At 64.9% G+C, this 869-nt stretch overlaps 1 protein-coding gene across 1 annotated transcript in view; it reads left to right on the forward strand.

Annotated features, from left to right (window-relative positions):
• Positions 1 to 727: 727 nt before the first annotated feature.
• LRRC47 (leucine rich repeat containing 47) overlaps positions 728 to 869 on the forward strand; it is a 14,469-nt gene continuing 14,327 nt past the window's right edge. The window contains exon 1 of the mRNA XM_019511537.1: positions 728 to 743. Within this exon, the coding sequence (XP_019367082.1) occupies positions 728 to 743 (16 nt within the window). The remainder of the gene's footprint in view (positions 744 to 869) is intronic.

The raw sequence follows: 869 nt of genomic DNA on the forward strand, positions 1-869 counted from the left end.
CCGGCTCACAGGCCAGGTATGGCTTGTGGAGCCTGCCATCCATCTCTCAGGGCTCCCCAGACATCCTAAAATTTGGTGGTGGGAGAGCAGTGGCAATCTTGATTGCCCCTCCTCTGCTGTCACACAGGCCTGTGGGGAGCTGGAGTGTGGTTCTGCCACTTTACTGGGCACACAGATCCAAGCAGGGCAGGGGCCTGATCCAGTTGTGTAAGGTTGGGACTACACAGCTGGTGTGGGCGCAAGAAGAGGCATAGGGCCTGATTTGAGCACACAGGGACCCACCCGCCAGCATGGCGCTGGGCAGAGACAGCTCAGTGGGGTCAGGGCAAAGCCCCTGCAAAGCTTGATCAGGCCACTGGACCGGTTCTGCACTACGCATCTGGCGGTGGGGCCACCAGGGTGATCTACACTGTCGGGTCCCTCCCTCCCTCTCAGTTCTCTCGGAGCCGGGCCCTGGGGTCTGGCACTCGGACGCTGCAGGCTGGGCTCCTTGGGCCTGTGTTTGGGCCTGGGCCGCAGGGCAGCGCCGAGATGCTTGAACCCGAGTCTCTGTTCACAAGCCGGGTATTATCCACAGTCTTGCCCAAACTAGCGCAGCTTGGCGTCAACGTGGCCGACGGCAGGTGACCCGCAGAAAGCGAACAAGGGACACGACAGGAAGCTCCGGGAACCGGCTGCGGGCTTCAAACGGGGCACAGAGGGCCACTTCCGGGCTACTCTACCCGCCATGGCGCGTCTCGATGGTGAGCGAGGCCGACAGCGGCGGCGCCGTGACCCGGAAGCAGAGGGGGTGGCGACCTGGCAATGGCGGCCGGCGGCGCGGAGGCCTGGCCCGAGCTGGAGGCGGCGGAGCGGGAGCGGCGGCGGGA

This window comes from Gavialis gangeticus, unplaced genomic scaffold (genome assembly GCF_001723915.1).
Source record: "Gavialis gangeticus isolate Ggan-Ray unplaced genomic scaffold, GavGan_comp1, whole genome shotgun sequence".
In the NCBI taxonomy this organism is placed as follows: Eukaryota; Metazoa; Chordata; order Crocodylia; family Gavialidae; genus Gavialis; species Gavialis gangeticus.